Source organism: Lupinus angustifolius, chromosome LG10, assembly GCF_001865875.1.
Source record: "Lupinus angustifolius cultivar Tanjil chromosome LG10, LupAngTanjil_v1.0, whole genome shotgun sequence".
In the NCBI taxonomy this organism is placed as follows: Eukaryota; Viridiplantae; Streptophyta; class Magnoliopsida; order Fabales; family Fabaceae; genus Lupinus; species Lupinus angustifolius.
The window spans coordinates 4,261,218-4,279,396 of NC_032018.1; the positions used below are offsets into that span (position 1 = coordinate 4,261,218).

At 31.8% G+C, this 18,179-nt stretch overlaps 2 protein-coding genes across 4 annotated transcripts; one reads left to right on the plus strand and one right to left on the minus strand.

Annotated features, from left to right (window-relative positions):
- Positions 2,843 to 3,700, plus strand: LOC109357756 (auxin-responsive protein SAUR50-like). Its single transcript, XM_019601796.1, has one exon. It carries the CDS (start codon positions 3,051 to 3,053, stop codon positions 3,366 to 3,368), a length of 318 nt encoding a protein of 105 aa, XP_019457341.1. The 5' UTR covers positions 2,843 to 3,050; the 3' UTR covers positions 3,369 to 3,700.
- Positions 10,828 to 17,350, minus strand: LOC109358356 (filament-like plant protein 4). 3 transcript variants are annotated; one of them, XM_019602530.1, is made up of 7 exons: positions 17,070 to 17,350; positions 16,269 to 16,398; positions 14,930 to 15,004; positions 14,701 to 14,845; positions 12,155 to 14,588; positions 11,855 to 11,897; positions 10,828 to 11,708 (listed from the first exon to the last, which is right to left on the minus strand). In XM_019602530.1, exons 2-7 carry the CDS (start codon positions 16,380 to 16,382, stop codon positions 11,265 to 11,267), a joined length of 3,255 nt encoding a protein of 1,084 aa, XP_019458075.1. In that variant the 5' UTR covers positions 16,383 to 16,398; positions 17,070 to 17,350; the 3' UTR covers positions 10,828 to 11,264. The 3 variants fall into 3 exon arrangements, with proteins under 3 accessions (XP_019458075.1, XP_019458073.1, XP_019458074.1); XM_019602528.1 differs by having other exon boundaries at positions 14,701 to 15,004; XM_019602529.1 differs by having other exon boundaries at positions 14,701 to 15,004; positions 16,269 to 16,394; positions 17,067 to 17,348.

Genomic DNA, 18,179 nt, shown 5'->3' on the forward strand with positions numbered 1-18,179 from the left:
CTCCGACAATCCTAGTTCAAAAGAACTATCATACTCCGTTATAATGAGTATACCCACAGGACATACATTGCGTCAATACTAACTAATGTTCGTGTCACATCCTTGCATCCAAGCCAATGCTCATGTCACATCCCGCATCTCTACCAATGCTCGTGTTACAATTTGCATCAAAGTCAATGCCCATGTTACACCCTACATCAAAGTCAGTCAACGCCTATGCGCTTTTGTGGATATCCTAACAATTAATATCATTCACTATGACGTCTCAAACACGTCATTAAGATATTTCACTTCTCATCTCAAATGACAACATTCTCTCAACATCTAGAGAGATGTTGTCAGCACCTGTCTATGGGTCAAACTCATCATATGAGTCCCTATCTCCACCTTGATCCTAACCAAATACATGAATTTCTGGGATTCTGGATCAACATATATCGCTCCCACAACAGTTTCACCATGTTTTCTTCTCATTCAGCTCATCTACTATATTCTTGAACATACCTTTGATGCACCTTATCTAGCCATCACGTCTTCACCCTCTCTAGCCATTATCTAGCGTCTGGGTTGAGAGTCTTCTACCAATTGACTCTGATACCAATTGTTGGTGCAGCGGAATTGACCGTTGTGCAGTGTTAGCCACAAACAATCAAATAAAGGCATAAAAACAATAGAATTTGTTAACGAGATTCGGCCATTTGTGTCTACGTTTATGGGAACGTTGAGCGGCTACGAAGATATTATTAAAGAATAAGGATTACAAACCCTAACACACCAATGGGCCCACCTGTCCATGAGATGTTTCTATTAGGTGCTTATATTTTACAACAAGGGACCTGAATTCAATATATAACATTGATATTATATTATATGCTAAATACTAGGCAATGTGAAACTTCATATAATAATATGTTTGGTATTTTTTCAACATGATAAAAATTTAAAAAGTGGAACAATTTATTTTTAACAAAATTGTAACAATTTGGTTATACTAAAAGAGGGGATCAACATAAGAGAACATATTTTCATGTATTTGTTTTGTTTATGCATCAAGCATTATCTTAATATTATTTGCCTCTGGTTTTAGAGATACTAAAACTAAAATGATAATTGATTAAAGGGGAAAATGTATATAACCTCTTAAACTTTATACCTTTTTCTAATAGGAACCATTAACTTTAATTTAATCTCAATCAAACCTTAAACTTCTCATATTTATGAAATTGGTCCCTCAGTTAAGTTTCTGTTACATTATCTAATAATGAAATCTAAGCATTCAAATTTTAAATCTACATCATTGATTTCTTTAAAAATATCATAAAAAATTACAAAGTGGGATGACTATTCTTCTTCCTGGGAGAGAAAATTTTCATCTCACCCACCATATTCAATGCATCAGAGAGACAGAGAAATATACCAGCAGCATTGGCTCCTAGATTCTAACCATAAAATAAGAAAGCACTCAACATTTTTTTACCAAAAACATTACAGTGCAGTAATGGAAGATATTGATGATGATATCAATATGCACAACCGCTATGATAAGAACCTTTCTACCTCACAATGAAAACTCCATTTTCCTGAGTCAGATTCTTTTACCTTCATCATCTTCTTCACACGTTATTCCACCTCTTCACGGTTGCAGTTGGAGGAATCACTAATTCAATGGTCATTTCCATCAAGACTCAACTTTTTTATTATTATATTTTTAAATAAATAGATTAAAAGATTGAATGGTTTCACCATTAAATATAACCTAAGATTTAACAGAATGATTTATTTTATAAATGAGTGAAGTTTAAGGTTTTATTGAGATGAAATAAAAATTGATATTATTATTTGTAAAAAATATAAAGTTCCGTTAAATACACTTTTCCTTGGATTAAAATATAGTGAAATTATAATAATCCTAAATATTGTGATTATGTGATTTTGACCATTGACACAACCCAATGATCAATTTGATAAAAGAGCACTATGGAAAGTTAAGGATAAATATAATTTTAGTCTCCCAACAAATTAGTTCTCTCTATCTCATTTTTTCCTACTTTGAGTTTAGTCCCCACATTTCATCATTTGCCCATAAATTAAGGATAAAAATGATGGAGTAATTGTTGAGAACTATTAACACAAACTTGTACAATTTTTAGAAAGTTAATTAGAAGTAATTTTTCAAAACTCAGATCTTCCTTTGTTTTTTGTTTCTAAAAAACTTTGCAAAATTAGCACACATGTATGTGCATGTGTTATAACTAATGAGAGACGTCATCTGTCTTGAACGATGTCTCATTCTCTATTCCGAATTAATAAGAATGTTACTTTTTATTTTAAAATTTTTCTTTAATTCATGTAACAATATGTGATTGACTTGAGACAGAGAATAAGACCCTATTGGATATATGTGGTCTTTGTCCGAAAATTAATGTGTTTGTTATTTTCAGCTTATTAATACATAATTGTATGTTTTAGGTGGTCTAATGGTTAGGTTAGTTAAAAAATAAATTTAACAAATTTGAGTGTTGCGAGTCTCACCTATAAAATACTAAAATAAAAAAAAAGAGTATATCATTCCAACCAATAACTCAATATTGCTGCTGAATTATGATCCAGGTACATTTAAGTTCTAGACGTAATTATAATGTCAATATTCAGTAAGCATTTAAGTGATAACTCATCCAATATATATATATGTGTGTGTGAATTTACCTAAATGCAAAGTAACTTGAGCATAAATATTTTCTTTCTAGGAAGTTGGTGATGAGGGACCAAGTTGTCCTTTGGAAGGACAACAAGGACTGTGAACCCTAAACAGGTTTAGATCCCCCATGTTCTTGAGCACGCACAACCTCCCAAAACAACCCTATGCCTTTGTCCTTTGTCCCCACAACCCCACATGACTATGTTCATCTCGTTTCATCTAACTCTACCCGAACCCAACCATAAATACCAACCACGTTCCCTTTTTCTTTCAAACACACCCTCTTCCACTTTTTCACACACTCTCTCTCTTATCAATATCGCCACACCAAAACCAATATTTTTCTTCAACAATGGCCTTAGGAAAATCAAGTAAGCTTCCGCAAAAAGCACTTCTTAAGCAAATTCTGAAGAGATGCTCAAGTCTAGGGAAGAAACAAGGCTATGATCATGATCAAGGGATCCGGTTGGACGTTCCAAAAGGTCACTTTGTTGTGTATGTTGGAGAAAACAGAAGCAGATACATTATTCCAATCTCTATTCTAAGTAGACCAGAGTTTCAAACCTTGCTCCATCAAGCTGAAGAAGAGTTTGGCTTTGATCATGAAAATGGTCTCACAATTCCTTGTGAGGAAGATGTTTTCGAGTCTCTTACATCCATGCTAAGATGAAATTTAAAGTGACCCACCAAGGCATGCACCCTTTTACACCAATATTGTTTCTTCTTTTTTTGGTGGAGAAAATATAGCTAAAGATGAAGCTGCTTCAGTGCTTCTCTACTTGATTTTCTCCATTTTCATTTATTATATGTAAATGTATGAGAGGTTCCTATTTTAGAGTAACTCTAACCTCAAGATAAAAGCCCATATCAAATGTTCTTGTGGGTTTAGATTACAAATCTAGTAGAATGCAACATTTTTCCACAGTGGTGAAGTGTTGATGTACCCTGTTGGAGGAACTAATTTTAAAACATATTGAAGGTTTCGACTACTCTTATCTTGCAGCTGCTAACCTTTCTCACTTTTTTGTGTGATTTTTTATATTTTTATATATTTATAAATAGCAACAACAAAAAATGTTTCTTGTAGAACATTCAAATCAACGACATTTGTTTTTTAAGAGCGAGAAATATTGATTTATCCTATATGTTGGTTGTTATAAACCATATGTAAATATATCGTGCAAATAATACTTATGTGGATTGAGCTTTTCTCTTAGTCAATGTCAAAGAATATTACTAAGATGTAAAGATTATTTTATATAAATTTTATTTTTCGCATAGTCTTTTAATATACACAATAAAAATACCATCAATAATAATACAAAAAAAATCATATATAGATAGGACTTGTTTGGATAAGTAACTTAATTAAAAAAATAATAAGTTTTTAGTGTACCAAAACTGGAAGAAGGGTGGACATATGAAAGTGGGAAAATGTAATTAAGTAATTCTGCTAATTATAAATGCAAAAATATAAGATAATATATATAATCGTACATGAATAACATTTTAATAAGTCTGGATAAATTTTATTTTTTTATTACAATTGATTTTCCTTAGATTTTATGTATATTATTCATTTATTTGTCAACCTGTTCTAACTCATGAAATGGGAGAAAAAAGTGAATGCATCCAGAATTTTTCATTATCAACTCTAATTTCTTTCGGTTATTTTTATATAATATCATTTACAATACTTTCATATTATTTTAATAGGATACTTTATATTTCCTATATAGCATTTATTATTTTCCCCCTCATTTATTATTATTAAGAGCTTTTATTGTCTCTGCTTTTTTTTTGTTATTAAGATTATAAATTAATGAGTAATGTTAAATAAGTTTAAAATAATAATGGTATAATATTTAAAAAATCAAGAGAATATACATTTGTATTAATATGTATAGTTTATTTAGAATAGTAGATGATGAAAAATTCTAGATGCCTCATAAAATAACTTTTATACATTATAAGAAAAGCGATATATCTTTGACAATTTTTTATGCATGATAAGAAAAATGATATGTTTTATAAAATAATTTTTATTTATCCACAATTGATTTACAAATTATATATTTATCATTTTTCTTATAATATGAGAATTTGTACGAAAATTTTATAGGAAGATGTATTGATCTGAAGTTTGAACTTTGTTGTGAACATAGACAGCCTTGCACTTATTTTGAGGGTTTTGTCTCTTTTTTTGAATAATTTATGTTAAGGTTGTCTCTGGTTATCTCCACTCCACTGTTGCCGCCGTTGAAACTGCTACAAGCCACTTCAACAGTAACAGAATGTCTGTTACGCTTCGTTTCGTTACATCGTTGCTGTTAAAACCCAAATTGGACTGATTATTATTTGTTTAAATTTTAGACAACTACGTACTTTATTTTTCATTATTATACGATTTCGATCCATCAGATTCTTGTTCTGCAATTTTGGTCCGAACATGAACGATAGTGTAAAACTCATTTTTCATTATCATTCCATTTAGATTCCTAACCAAATTGTTTACGAATATTGTTCATCCAAGTTCCTAACATAATTACTTACTTATGTGGTGACAGAATCATAATTATTTTGCAAAGTAAAACCAACCTACAAATTAGTAATGTAATTTTTTAATTCGGTTTAAATTTATTCAATTTGAATATTAAAAATGAAAAATAACTATATTAATATGAGTTTATAAATTTTAAATTTCAAATATGGCTGAAGCTTTAATTATATTTTCTCTATTATGATGTTCACCAAACAAACACAGGCTAATTATGAAATGTAATAAAATTATTATACAATTTAGAAAAATAAACATACTAGTAGTAAAATAAATCAGAAAAAAAAAAAGAAATTGCTTAATTAAATATATTTTTATTTAAAACAAACCTTTTATCATCACGAGCTCAGGACGGTCGAACTTGCTGCACTTAGTGATTAATATACAGTTCACAGTTGATTGAATTATTATTTTAGACACAGTATGTCTGAATGAAATGATATATGGTTATTCTATAAATAAATAAATTTGAAAATGATAGCAGTACATCACTAAAGCATGTGATTTGGACATTCGTTAAGATCCAATTGTGGGTAAAAACGTACAATATTTCAAAAAATGAGATAATAATCCTAAAAAGATAAAACACCTATTTTTATTTCTAGTTTAGATATATTTTTCTTTCATAGATTCAAATAAAATCTACTCGATTAAAAGTTTAAAACCCTCCCTTATCTCAAATTCTTTTATGAGTAATAATATTACTATAGCCACGTTCTCTTAGTCACTCATATGGATAATTGTTGAGCCTTAATGTCCTCACATTTCAGTTCTAGGTTTGGAGAGATACACTTCATAAATTCTCAAATTTTAGGGTCACGCAATTGCAACTTGCAAAAAATCGAGGACCACTTGATCACTTTCATATATCTGCAGTGTTAACGATAACGAAATTGACTCTTGCTATCGACATTAAATCAGTAGCTACATTTAATTTTAGCCACTCATTGGATCTCAAAACCCATACACTCTAAGCATGTGATTTAAATTGGATTTGAGTACCAACAAAATATTAGTTTAGTAACGTAATATTTGATAAATCTTTAAAATAATTAAAATGTTAAGAATTTGATTATTGATAACAACATTTATTGAGAGGATAATCACACATTGCAAAATAAATTAATTTTTTACTCGTAAGATTAGTAAATACAACCCTAAAAAATTTGGATTTGACTTAGTTATATGCAATATTGTTTTGTAAGTTATAAAATATAATTTTTATTTATTTATGAGCGAGCATCCTCTCCATTACGGAATAAGAAGATATATAAAAACAAAAGAAAAAATTAGCTTTTACTCTATACAAATGTGATGACATTACCCTTAGATGCTAAAGTAAAGACAACAACTTACCTTTTATTTTTTTCCTTTATTTGTTATGGACATGAGAAAATTTTCTCAAATCTAATTGAACTTGAATGGAGTTATACATGTCATTATGTTGTTTGCAACTTTGCTAATTGTTTTTATAAAACCCTTTTAGAATTTCTATTTTGGTAATATTTATAAAATCATTTTCCTTTATGTACAATAACTGAATTTGCTACTAATATATTTTTATTTCATCAAAAAATTAGAGTGAAAAATAAAATAATTTGGTTTTATTAATTAATTATAATTTTAATAAACTACAGTTGACAAATTTAATAATGTTTTGAATCTACATCTAACTATCCAAACAAATGTTGAATGAAATGAAGTATATGTTTACTATAGAGGTTCCATAAATAAAATTGTTAAGATTTTTAATTCAAATAAATAAATTTTAATTACATACAACCGCAAGGGAAAGGGAATGCCAAAACTTGTGTTTAATCTCTAAAGTTAAACATTAAGATACATAAGTCCCACAAAAGTTATTATAGTCTTTAGTTTGTGTTGTATTTGTTTTTATATTCTGATTGTTTTTGTTGCTTTTCTAGGTTAACAACATGATTGTGTGTTTATTTCTTATCATTGTCTTTATTCTTTAGTATAGTAAATGTATAAATTATTACAGTCATAAGAAGATAAGGTATTCAAATATAGATTATAATGAAACCTTTTCAATTCGAACATTTATAGTGTAAAAACTGAAAATTCAATATCAAACAATAAAAAAGTGGGTTGATAGACACGATAATGTCTATCAACACGCTAGTATATATATATATAATATTAAACATTAATCTTAAAAAATTATTAAAAAATAATTAGTAGACCATCTTTTAAAAGTAAAAACAAAGTGTTACAACAATATTTTGATAAAACACTTTTATAAAAAAATTATAATTTTAAATGAAAGTCAACCTATTTGACCGATATGATTTAAATAAAAACTGGTTGGTATGATTAGTTTTTGATCAATATTATTTGATGACTAATATAATTATTGTATCATAATGACATGAGAATTATTAGCTCACCAATTTTATTATGGAACTGGTCGGTACAATCCAGTTTTCACTATAATTACAAGATAGAGTAGACATATGGTATGGAAATGTGATATCAAGTTTCATTAGTTGACACATTTTGTGCCATACCATATTTAAAACATTAGAATTACACAGAGATTAAATCTTCTCTCGCACATTTTGTGTCATTCTATGTGCCATGAATTATGATCGGTTGAAAAAATATATATTTAAGTTAAAATTTTAATTATTAAGTATTTTCTATTCAATCACATCTCATGAGATATAGAGTGACACAATATTGTGGGTGGTCCAACTACATTACCCTTCTCTCTTTTGATATAAATTTCAATCCAAGACATACATCTCATAAACCTTTGAATTGATTCTACTATCTTTTGCTGCAATACGTTCATATCACATAAACTTAAATATGGTGCAGCTATAAAATCAAAGAAAAAATAAAATATAATAATATTTGTGTCATTTTATTTTATGGTGAAATTATTCTTTTATCCTTACAACTAAAAAAGAGAACTTACTAGAGAATATCTTGTTCCTTCTGTTCAGGTACTATTTCATCTATTAAGCAAAATTATATACGTTATAATTTCTAAGAACACGACTAATCAATCTACAAGGCAAATTGATTAGCTGGTATAATCGGCTATGTTTGCCACAGCCTCAGTCTCCAAAACTGAAATTAAGACATGAGTAATTAAAGAACATGGCTTAATTAATTTACTACTATCTCTCTGGAGTGATAATCAAATTAGGCAATTATTTATAATCGTGATTAATCAGGTACATTGAACAAGGTGTCTGACAAAGTTGGCATCCAATTATTTATGATTTTTATATAAGGTAAGTATTTCTGTATTTGTGATTTAAATGTTAATCCTGAGTTGATTTCAAATAGTTATCTAACAGCTTCTTTGTTTTACTTGGGACATTATATTTGGCTTTATGTTATAGATGTTCCCCAACCCGTTTCTATTCAATTATTATGGGCAAGTTCACAGTAAAGTACTAAGTAAAATAATCAATAGATATACGAAATTTTTGGACTGCTCTTTTCTTGGTCTTATTAAATAATTATATGATAGGTTAGCTTTTGTGGATTACATAGTCTTCTAGCATAAATTCTTTTAAATATAGCAATCTATCAATTGATTGAAATTAAATTATTGAAAACACAAACTGAAAATAATTAGGGTTACTCAGGGGCCAATATCACCTGATTGACACTTGTAGAGACAAGCTCACATGAAGCATCAATGCATCATCACCACTCCAAAATCATGGGTCATGACCTAAACTTGTCATATGTCTTGATTAGAAAATGATATATAAATTGATAGTATATAAAAAAATTACACTATAATTATATCATTCCTATTTATAGAATTAACTTAATTAAAATAATAATTAACTTACAACTTCAGCACACATCGTGTTCTTGTTCTTCAATTCGTCATACATGTCGATTTTTTTAAGTAATTGTCTTTTCTGCTAGAGTAATAAATTATGACCTAGATCTTTAGTTGATCCTCACCCTTTACAAGTTTAGATTGGTACATCGCTTACTTTATTGAAGATACATGTGCTTTGTTGGATGGATAACAAATTCACCTTAATACACTTTGCTTTTAGAATGATTACATTCTATAGACAAAAAGGGTAGTAGGGTAAGTGGTTCGATTATAATTGAGCATCAAATCAGGTTGCTAATATGTCACGTTATGCTTATCTTAATCACTGTGTATTATTACCAGGGACCTAACTCATTATCAAGATGTCTAATGATCATTTACGTCTTTAAACTAGACCAGTAATTCAAAAGAAAAGTAATGATGTTTAATATAACCATTTATATATTTTCCTTGCTGTTTATTGTCTTCTTCTTTTAATTATCTCTTTTCTAAGGAATAGGTCGAAAATGTCTTCCGGAATTATGTGATAACCTCATTGATTTGTACGCACTAATAAAGAAGAGGTAGAATGATAAAACAGGATTTTATTTGTTGGGTGGCAATGATGGTACTTTATCTATCACTACAAATCTATACTTGATGTATGTTGACTTTTATAAGTTGTGGATGGGAAATGGGTACATCTATTTATTCATAAATGATAAAGGTCATTAACAAGCATAAAAGTCATTAGATTGTATATTTTACTCACGAGTGTATTATTGTATCATCTTACGGAGATATATCTCATGTACAAAGATGTATAATTGTAAGCGTTTGCATCCTCAATTTTGTATGCATCATTATAATTTAATATTAAGTCCTCAATAATCTAACGTCGGATTGTATTGCGGGGGGATTTTTGAGTCTGTGGAAGGATATAATCATATGTCACTAACATTTATTAAACACACTAATAATAAGATCATATAGCTGACGGATTACTAGAGAAAAGATTAAAACCTTATGATCATTAGAAGTGATAAACCTTATTCAGGTACTGCATTTGGTACAGTACTGTCATAAAGTCTTTAATGTAGCAAAAAAAAAAAAAAAAAATCGAAGACTTTACTTTGAATTATGGATCTAATTATGATTTACCTACTTAAATTACAAAAAACTGAGACCTTCCAAGAAACAAGTCTTTCGTCGTTAACACTATGATTCGAACTTTTTTTACCAACAGTTTCTTCCCCCACTCAAGCTACATAATCTACAATCTTATGCAAAGAATGAGCATAAATTTTGATAATTTTATTACCTACAATTTCGTGCTGAAGGCCAGCTTAAGGGCTTCAAGGTTTTAGATGAACCTTATGGGCTTGCTATTCTGGGACCTAAAGTTCCTCCACAAAGTTCACCAACCGGGTTTGTTAACTATCGTGTATATTCAAGATTTTGGTAGCGTGTGACTATACTAAAAAGTACAAGCAACTAGCAAGCCTTCTTCAAAATTAACTTATTTTAAAATGAGAAAGTAAAATAATATCAATTCTCGTATTGATAAATAACATCATATTCTTAATCTACTAAATTATCTAAATACACCATTAGCTTTTCACTTGAAAGACCAACTTCAAAAGAATACTTTTCCCAATGATAGTTGTATTTTATTTGCTAAAATCTTTCATTTGTGACACTGGTTGTCACTACAAAAAATGTTATCGATTGTTGGTTGTAAAGAATTAAGGTATGCATAAATTAGTGAAAATACAATACACTCTTCAACATATTCTGTAATGGTTCAGAGACTATGTCAATATTTGCTACTTAAATTACACAACGAAGGAAAATTAAAAGAGCGGACCAGAACACAAGGCTCCAACCTAAAGAATTCGGGGAAGGTATGCAGCCTTACTCTGCGAGAGAGTGAGGCTGTTACCAGGAAAATTACAGAACAGAGGTTGAAACAAAAACAATGAAAAGGAAAAGATGAAAACATATGGTTACCATGTACAAAACATTAGATACAAGGATCAGCTGAAATTCATGGCGTCCTCTCCTTAACTACACAGGCTTCAAAAAGCTCAATTCTGCCAAATCATGAGGGTTCTTCACCTTGGTGGATTACAAATGCAATCACCATGCAATCTCCTTAAACTATGAATTCTGATTTAGGCCTTGCATCCTTCAAAAGCTTAATTACCAGCTTTTGCTTTTGATGAAAAGAATCTAGTAAAACCTCGGGAATGTTTCTCTGGTGTTGGAGTGGAAGAAGCTGATGAAGAGATTGAAATGGTAGACCTGTGATGTGGATGCTGTACTGGAGATATGGCTGGAAAGTTTGGCTCGTTATCGGGGCTGTATAAAGCGTTAGTAAAATGCAAGGGGGACTCTGCACCTGGTCTTTGCACAAAAGCAGAAGCGGCATTGTCCATCTCCACTTGACCAAACTCTTGAAAATTTGGGCTATTAGCAGTAGGTTCATGCTCTGTGAAGCCTTCAACCTTTGGATCTTTCTCACTGTACAGAGATCCCGTTGGCTCTGTTTGAGGATGCAGAGCTTTCAACTGCTTGCCAAGAAGATATATGGTTTCCTGACACTCGGCTAGCTTTTCGGCTGCAGCTGCTACATCTCTCTCCTGTGATTAAGAAAAGAATTCAAGATTGTGATACATATCATGATATCATATAAACTATTATTAGATCCCAAAATTTCTCAACTTCATATTTCTTCCATATATTTCACAATGGGGCATTAAATTATTTAATGGAATCACTACGTTACCTGCTTAGTCTTATGGTCATTATCTGCAGCTGAGCTCTCATACCTAAGACAGAGATAGGAATTAAAAATAGAGTCAACATGGGAGATTCACAACATAAACAATTTGAAAAATAAGTCTAGTAAGTTAATGTTGCAAATAAAATTAAATATATGCAACGCTACTATTAAACCCGAATTTGCTAACTTAGGCAAACATAAAGACAAGTGCAGTCATCAATAGCCAGCAAGTAGGATTAGGCAGAACGCAGAACTCCATATCTTAGAACTTACAGACCATACGATATTGGATGGGTGTCTAACCTTTGCATTTGATCTTCTAGCTCCATGTACTTGGTCAAAGTGGCTTCATGAGCCTTCTTTTCATTTGTCAGTTCATTCTCCAGAGTTTCAGTCTTCACTCGTAGATGATTAAGTTCAGCCTCAAACTCCTGTGCACGTGTTTCCAGTGACCTGTAGGACTCTGCCATACATTTTAGTTGTGTCTCAGCCAAGCTGTTTGATCTTTGAGCAGAAGCCAATTGGGATTTAACTTCAGCTAGAAGCTGCTCAGTCACTTGTAACTCAGACTTTGTCATTTCAAGATTTTCAACACATTTTAACAGATCCTCTACTGCCTTCTCTTTCTCTAATTTTAACTCTTCGAACTCCTCTACTCGGATCTTTCGTGAAGTAGCATTTGATTCATAGCCTGATATCAAATTTCCATCATCAGGAATCTCAGGATCAGAACAGGGATTAATAATATGGGAGTGACCATTTTGATATCTTTCTCCAGGTAAACTGTCATGAACTAACTTATTTTCAGGCAAAGCAATCTTGTCTATGCAATCAGGGCTATTATTTTCAGCTTCTGTACCCTTGTAACCAAGGATATTAAATCTGAACTCATTTGCGTTAGCTAAAACAATTGACAAGTCAAGAACAAACTGTAACAAGCTTGCTTCATTAGATATAACTTTATCAAAGGTGACAGAGAACTCCTCAATTTTTTGGCTTATTCCATCTCCACTAGAAGTTACGTCATGAACTGCCATTGCTTCCCTGCCAAGGAAGCATACAAAGTTGTGAATCTGAGAAACTGCAACTTCTAAATCTGAAGTTAACTGCACATGTTCTGCTGATTGTTGGGATGAAATGAGTTCATCTTCAGCATTTAAATCAGTACCATCAAGATTATCTTGCTTATCACATGTAGTATCAGAAGACTTGATATCCTGGGGAATGACTGCTACAGAGTGTTTCATGGAACTGTTATGTGCATCTTCAAGAACATGTTTAACATCCTCCAGGATCATCCCTATATCAGCATCCTTTGCCATAGACTCAAAAACTGCTAATATTTTTGATCGAAGCACAGATACAGATGAGCCATCAACATCAGATTGATGATAAGTTGCAGACAATTCTAACCCAGAAGACACCTGACTTGGCAATGGATTTAAATCACTCTTCTTTTCGGAGGGATCATCTTTGCCAGTACTGACTTCTGATACATCGCCAGTCTCAATTTCAGTCGTCTTATTGTTTGACGAAACTGAAACAGATGCATCTCCATCAGAGTCATTTGATAAACGAGCCAACTTCTCCACCTCCAGAAAGTCATCCATTAGTTCCAACTTCTTAGTGGCTTCAGATTTACTCGGTTCTTCAACACTCTTTTCTTTTGGGAATTTGGATAGGTCAGACATTACTGCTGTAGACCAAGACTCAGCACAACTAACCGCATCATCATTTCCATCTTCAGGCATGGACATTATGCTTGGCACATAGCTTGCATTTTGACTGTGAATGCTTTCGTGGGTTATATGCATGGCTTTTGGAGATCCCTTCTGCTGATTACTTGACACTTGTGCTTCCAAAATTTGAAGCTTGCTTAGTGTTTTAGCACACATACTCCTTGAGGCCTGCAGTTCACTGTTACGTTTTGCCAAAGCTTCTTTTAGCATCTTTGTTTCTTCTTCCACTGCATATAAACGCTCTGTAAGAAATTCGTTATCCTTCTGGAATTTCTGTACATTCTCAAGGGAGAACTCGGGGAATGGGGACAGATGAGGACTAGCAGGTTTGACAGGAGACTTCCTGAATCGAGTATCTCCATATTCTCGGCCAAGATTTTCAACTTCTAACTTCATTTGTGCAAGTGCAGCAGGACCAGGTAGCTTTTTCCGTACTAGACCACGTAACCGTTGGCACTCTGCTTCTAATTTAGCAATTTTTTTAACACCCTCCACATGTTGCTTGTTAGCAGCTTCTGCAGACCTCATACTCATGTTCTTTTCTTCATTGCGAATCTCCAGCTCTTTGGAAATAAGATGAAGCTCATATTTAAGTGAATTGATTTCTCTTTCACATGATTCTATGTTGCTCTTAAGATGCTCAATTTCAGACTCAGCATGAGCTTTTTCTTCATTCACTCTCATCAGCATGTTGGATCGCTCCTGCAAGGATCTTGACAGCGCAGCATTTTCAGCAGCAGACCTGAGGAGCTCCTGTTCAAAGTTACCTATCCTTAACTCAAGCTCACCCTTAATCTTGTCTAGCTGCTTGGTTTTTGCCAGAGCAACTTCCTGTATTTTGTGCTCATGTTCTTCCTTCAAGTTTCTTATCTGACGCATACATTCTTTAAGAGCACCATCCAACTGCGCTGCATGGTCCTCAGCGGTGAGTTTTGAGAGAGTGACAGATTCGAGATGGTTCTTCAATGACAAAGCTTCTGCTTCAGCCTTCTCCCATCCTGCACAGTTTTCAATAGGATTTTAATTTCAAGAGCAATAAGAAGCACTTCGTATTAAGGCAGACTTGGAGCTCCAAAATATTCAAGGTTGTAGAATTATTAAACAATATACCTGAGACAGCCTCTTCAGCTACTTTGGCATGTTGTTTTACCAAGGTTTCTTTTGTATTTATCTCCAAGTTTGCTGCAGACAGTTTTTCATTCAATTCTGTGATCTCATCCTCCAGTTCCTGAACTTTTTCTTCATATGTCTGAACCTTTTCTTCATATGTCTGAACATTTTCTTCATATGTCTGAACTTTTTCTTCATATGTCTGAACTTTTTCTTCATATGTCTTTACCTGATCCTCCAAACCAGCCAAATGTGTATACGTTTCCACAGAGATTTTGACATAGTTAGGCTTCTTATAAGTTTCCTGTTCGCACAAGTGAGGCCAAAATATAGAATAGAAATAAGATATAAAGACCATGAGAAACCACAGTTAAGTTTGTTTGGTCTTCGATCAGGGTATCGCACTGTCATGCCTGAGACCCAACCCCTTGGGCATCATCACCACTATGACACCCTCACAATAATTGTGTTCTTTGGGGTGTTCAGATCATGGCTCACTTCCTGCAAGTGCAGCTGGCTTACTATCACACTTAACCCTTGTTGGTGAATCATAGTTAATGTGCTCAATAAAATGCTAATGATAAACTCAAAATTAATACAAGGCCGTAGAATATAAACACATAGATATAAAAAAATTTGTAGATGAAAATGTGAAAAACAGAAGTACTTTTCAATGGTGGTATACCAACAACCAACAATCAACTCTTAATCTGATTAGGTGAAATCGTCTATTTGGATCGAACGACGTCATAACTCTATCATAAATCATGTTGATTGACAAAACATTGATCTCTAAATCTTTCCTAATTGTTTTGTCTATGGCTTTTCTTGGCTCCCTTCTTCCTCTAGGAATTGGACTATCCTCCATTTGATCTACTCTACTAATTGGGGCTTCTAAGTGTCTCCTCCATACATATTCGAACCACTTAAGGCACAACTAAATCATATTTTCTATAATAGGAGAAACTCTAACTTTCTTCCTAATGCATCAATTTCTAATCATATCTTGTATAATATGTCTACACATCCAACGACATTCATATATCTGATAGATGAAATTTATTCTTTTGTTTACATTTTATTGTTCATCATTCAGTCCATATAGCATGAGAAGTCTTATAGTTGTGCAATAAAACATCCCTCTAGCTTCAGTGATAGCTTTCTATCGCATATGACACTCGAATGACTCCATCACTTCATTCAACCCACTTGAATTTTATGATTTACATCTCCATCAATTTCTCAACTGCCTTGTATGATTGACGCAAGATACTTAAATTTAAATCTAATAGCTTATGATATGGTATGATCTTCAATCTTTGTGTGTCCGCCACTTGCTAAACTTAAACCCGGCCCAAAACTAAAAACATGAATAACTGACTGTTGAAATTGTCAAATACATAAAAATTAAGAACTTGGTAGCCAAACCAATTTAAGTAAAGAAGGACACACGAAACAGACATCTTAATAGGAAATTCCAATAAGATTTAATAAATCCCAATAATTAGATTAAACTAAATTTTATTTATTTTTATGAAATTGCAATAAACAAAAAAATAAAAAATTACCTGATGATTGCTCTGAGTGGAAGAAACAGTCGCAGAGTCCAATTCAGCAGCAACTTTATCAAGCACACCCTTATCACTTGACGATTTCTTCTTCCACGGCCACCGTCGGTCCATCACAAACTACAAACACCTACAATTAAATAATCAAAACATATATAAATTATTTTATATTACATACAACACACTACTTTATAGGTGCAGTGTAATGAAACGTGAAGTGTCGGTAATGAAGAAAAAAAATGGAAATAGTGAAAGAAGGGGGAAGAGCGAGATTGGTTATAATTAGAAGGTTGATTGACTCAATGTTACTATTTTTGCATTCTGAGTAAAAAAAAACAGTGTGAGGCCACAGTACCAAACGTAAGAGAATGATTTAAACAACTATATTTATGTATTCGCCATCTCCGAGATCTAACCACTTCACCATTCGTATTTTTTCAGTGTATCATAAATAACCGCACTCCAAAAAAAATGTTAATCATAACAATATTAATATTCGTAACCAAGGCTCAAATTGGATCCAAATTAATCAATCTTATTTGGCGAAGGAGATTTGGTATCATTTTTTTATAAAAATGAAAATATATATAATCTTATTCAGTGATGTTGAATCAAAAGGAAAGTGAAAAAACCGGAAGAAAAATAATATAAAGGAATATTATAAGTAGAATGAACGGTTGAGGGAATTTTTTATTTTCGGAAAAGGTAAAGAAAAAATGAGGAGGGAGTTTAGAACTGAGAAGAGTATTGATTGGAAGAAGAAGAAGAAGATAAAAACAAGGAAGATTAAAATCGACTCACCGGAAAATAGAAAATGAATGTGGTGGTGTCTACAAATAATGAATGCTACTGGGTTCTTTTTTAGATTAAGCAATGAGGGATCTCGATTATATTTTATTTTTTGGCTTTTGCAAGAATGAGAAGTGTAGAGAGAGGGAATGGACGGTGGTAGGTGGCGGTGGTAGTGGTGGCGCAGTGGTGGTCGGTGGCTAAAACATTGGGGGAAATATGTGCTTCTTAAAAAGCAGGACGTAAGCTCCAAAAACTATCACCCTTTCCAACTTCTGTATTTTCCTCACCCCTTCCATAAATATAATAAAGGTGAAAATGGTATATATGTCACGAAAAAATGTATATACTAGTTTTATATAGTTTTTATTATTAATAATTCATATTTAATATTTATTGACTCATCAAAAAGTAATATAAATAAATTATAGATAATATATTGACTGTGTATAAATTTTTTATTTGTAATAATAATGTATAAATATTAAACTTTATATTTATTATTAAGATATTTTTACTTTATTAAATCATTAATGCGTAAAGATATATATATATATATAATCAATAGTAAAATCCTTTATTTACTTCAAAATTTAATTTCAATGAATTTCTACGAACATTATTGGAATGGTTAATAGAATCCAAGAAAAAAATAAGTAGATAATAAAATAAAGTTGTTGATTGACGTAGTTAACCTTGTGAATGCATGAAATAGCGAGAGAGTCACAATGCTGAAAACTTGGGGCAGAAGCAGAGGATATTATGCTGAGCTGTGTCCGATAGTGGGAAGGAAAAGCCATTTTTTTAATTTAACTTTTCATAATAAAAGTGCTTAAATTATAATTTGGATTTAACAAGAATACATAAATAAGGTAAATATTTTTTTACACTATCAATAAATCAGTATTGACTCCCAAATGAAAATAATACAAATACAAATTAATAATGAATGATGTGATGACATTATAAATTTTTTTACATTGATGATACATATATTTTAAACTCTTAAAATTAATTGATTATGTTTGGAAATAAGGACAAGTGTGATTATAAAGACTTTGGACCACCGTCACTCACTGGCATTCTACTCTATACAGCTCATGAACTTTGGTATGTAGCTTG

What these genes read in the sequence shown, in the direction of transcription:
- LOC109357756 (XM_019601796.1), top strand. Translation starts at nt 3,051, where the DNA reads ATGGCCTTAGGAAAATCAAGTAAGCTTCCGCAAAAAGCACTTCTTAAG.
- LOC109358356 (XM_019602528.1), bottom strand. Translation starts at nt 16,382, where the DNA reads ATGGACCGACGGTGGCCGTGGAAGAAGAAATCGTCAAGTGATAAGGGT. An exon ending in CCACTCAGAGCAATCATCAG is followed by an intron (nt 15,005 to 16,268) that starts GTAATTTTTTAT and finishes TTGTGCGAACAG; the next exon opens with GAAACTTATAAGAAGCCTAA. An exon ending in ATGACCATAAGACTAAGCAG is followed by an intron (nt 11,709 to 11,854) that starts GTAACGTAGTGA and finishes TCTTAATCACAG; the next exon opens with GAGAGAGATGTAGCAGCTGC.